Source organism: Cyprinus carpio, chromosome B4 (assembly GCF_018340385.1).
Source record: "Cyprinus carpio isolate SPL01 chromosome B4, ASM1834038v1, whole genome shotgun sequence".
NCBI classification, from domain to species: domain Eukaryota; kingdom Metazoa; phylum Chordata; class Actinopteri; order Cypriniformes; family Cyprinidae; genus Cyprinus; species Cyprinus carpio.
In genome coordinates, this window is record NC_056600.1 from 311,074 (window position 1) to 313,315 (window position 2,242).

At 41.7% G+C, this 2,242-nt stretch overlaps 1 protein-coding gene across 1 annotated transcript; it reads right to left on the minus strand.

Moving 5' to 3' along the window:
- Positions 1-839: 839 nt before the first annotated feature.
- Positions 840-1,833, minus strand: LOC109113741 (claudin-9-like). The gene has a single exon (XM_019126559.2). It carries the CDS (start codon positions 1,810-1,812, stop codon positions 1,159-1,161), a length of 654 nt encoding a protein of 217 aa, XP_018982104.1. The 5' UTR covers positions 1,813-1,833; the 3' UTR covers positions 840-1,158.
- Positions 1,834-2,242: the final 409 nt, after the last annotated feature.

Genomic DNA, 2,242 nt, shown 5'->3' on the forward strand with positions numbered 1-2,242 from the left:
ATATGTGAAGCCTGGTGACCTTTCATCAACCTTTGCAGTGTTTATTTATGTTGTAGCTTGCAGAACAAGTGGAATGAGGATCTCCCAATTCTTATTATTTACATCAAATGTAGGTTTTCTTTCATACAGATTGGTTGTATATCATATATGTCCATATTTAAATTTTATGAAGAGTAAACAAAATACTGTTACAGTACCTTGAAGGATAATATTTAATGACTCCAAGACAAAAGTAGGTTAGTATATTAACCTACCAGAGCTTTACATATATTCCAAATGACTGAACATTTTGAGAAAGAGTTACAGAAAGTAATTATAGGGGCATCTTCTCTGTAACATAGCAGGTGCTTTTATCTTCACCCGTGGAAGTCTCAGTTACACTCTCTTGACTAAAGAATTGGGCACAAAGAGGTTTAGAGATTTACTAGAACAACCAGCGCATTGTCTCCATTCATGTCTGGGCCGACACGGAGAGTATCATTTATATTTGTGGTTGACCTTTAAGAGAGGGATTGGTTTCAAATTATTACAAAATGCACTGTTTTGCTGACATCCTTTGCTTCACTCTTTGCCTCACTCTTTTTTTTGTTTTGCTACAGTTACGCTGTATTGATTTAATGTTATATAATGCCCGTTTAAATAAATTCAGCTATGTTTGTCCATTAATTAATATGGTAACACTTTATTTTAATAATCCACTTTAGACATTCTATAACTATAAGTAACTTTGCACATACATGTCAGCTTATTCTACTCTAAACCTAACCTAACAGTCTACAAATACACTAGTGAGAGTTAGTTACGAATTTACTTATAGTTATTAGAATGTATTAAGGGGACTCAAAATAAAAGTGTAACCATTCATTTTGCAATATGAGTGGAAAATCAGCATTTATTATCACAATTTCAGTGATATAAAAGAACAACTGATTATTCACCTATTAGCATTTGGATCATGCTAAACTTAGATCAAAACACAAAGTTATTGCAACAGTAACAAATACATTATTAAATGAAAATAAAAACAGGCGCCAGGTTGGTAATCAAAGTTCAGCACCAGTCATTAATGTGTTATTGACATTTGAATGCTTGTTGCTGTCATTTAACATCTTGTTGGCTTTTCTCTCAAGGTCCTTCATGTGCAAAGATTCAGACCCCTCAAACATAGTCTCTCCTGTCATATCCATTCACCACCATAGATTTGACCCCTGAGTAGTCTACTCTTGTCGGCACGGCATTGTTCTGTGAATTTGAGGAGCAGGAACAACATAAAATGGCTCCACCTAGGATCAGCAGGCAGGAGGCGCCCCATCCGAAGTACAGCGAGTTCCCAAACTCCCTCTTTTGAGTCTCCTCTAGAATCGGGTTGTGGAAATCCAGGATGATGCCGTTAGCTGTCCAACAGACGGCCACTAGTAGCTGCAGCCCACACGTTATAAACGTCACCCCGGCTGCCAGCATAATGCGCGGCTTGTTTGCTGTATCTGAGGTGCAGTTGGTGCATTTTGCTCCAGCCACTGCCAGAGCCATGCCCACCACGCCGAGCAGCGTACTTACAACGGTGAGAGCCCGGGAAGCCTGCAGGTCGTCGGGAAGCCCCAGCATGGAGTCGTAGACTCGGCAGTGCATCTGTCCTGTGCTTTGCACCACGCAGCTCATCCACAAACCTTCCCACACGATCTGCGTGATGACGATGTTCTGGCCTATGTATGCCGCTACTCTCCACATGGGCAAACAGCAGGCAACCATCACGCCGAGCCACCCGGCCACGGTCAGGATCATCCCCAGGATCTCCAGGCCGGCTGAAGCCATCGCGCTTCGCTGTTTTCTGTTCTGTGTCACAGACTGTGGTGCTCAGGATCCAGGACACAGCTCTGAGGATTAGCTCTGATATTAGAGACTTGGAGATTTGCTTAAATGAAGAAATGGTGAAAGAGAGAAAGGGAGAGAGAGAGAGAGAGAAAGGGAGAGAGAGAGAGAGAGAGAGAGAGAGAGAGGGAGGGAGGGAGAGAGAGAGAGATACGGTTTCTACCTTCTTTATACAGCTAAGAGAAGATGGAAGGTGGAGTCTTAGATGGCATCGTGGGGGTGGTTTGTGTGATACAAGAGAAACAGGGGCTTTTTGTAGCACTTTGCTTATAACAGGATGGCATTATTGCGACAATGAGGAAGAATAGAAGAATAGCAGCATGTATCGTGCATGTCATTGGTAAAAAAAACTGTTTGATTTCATTTTGATTGT

Excerpts from the sequence above, each read along its gene's own strand:
- LOC109113741 (XM_019126559.2), bottom strand. The coding sequence starts at position 1,812 with ATGGCTTCAGCCGGCCTGGAGATCCTGGGGATGATCCTGACCGTGGCC.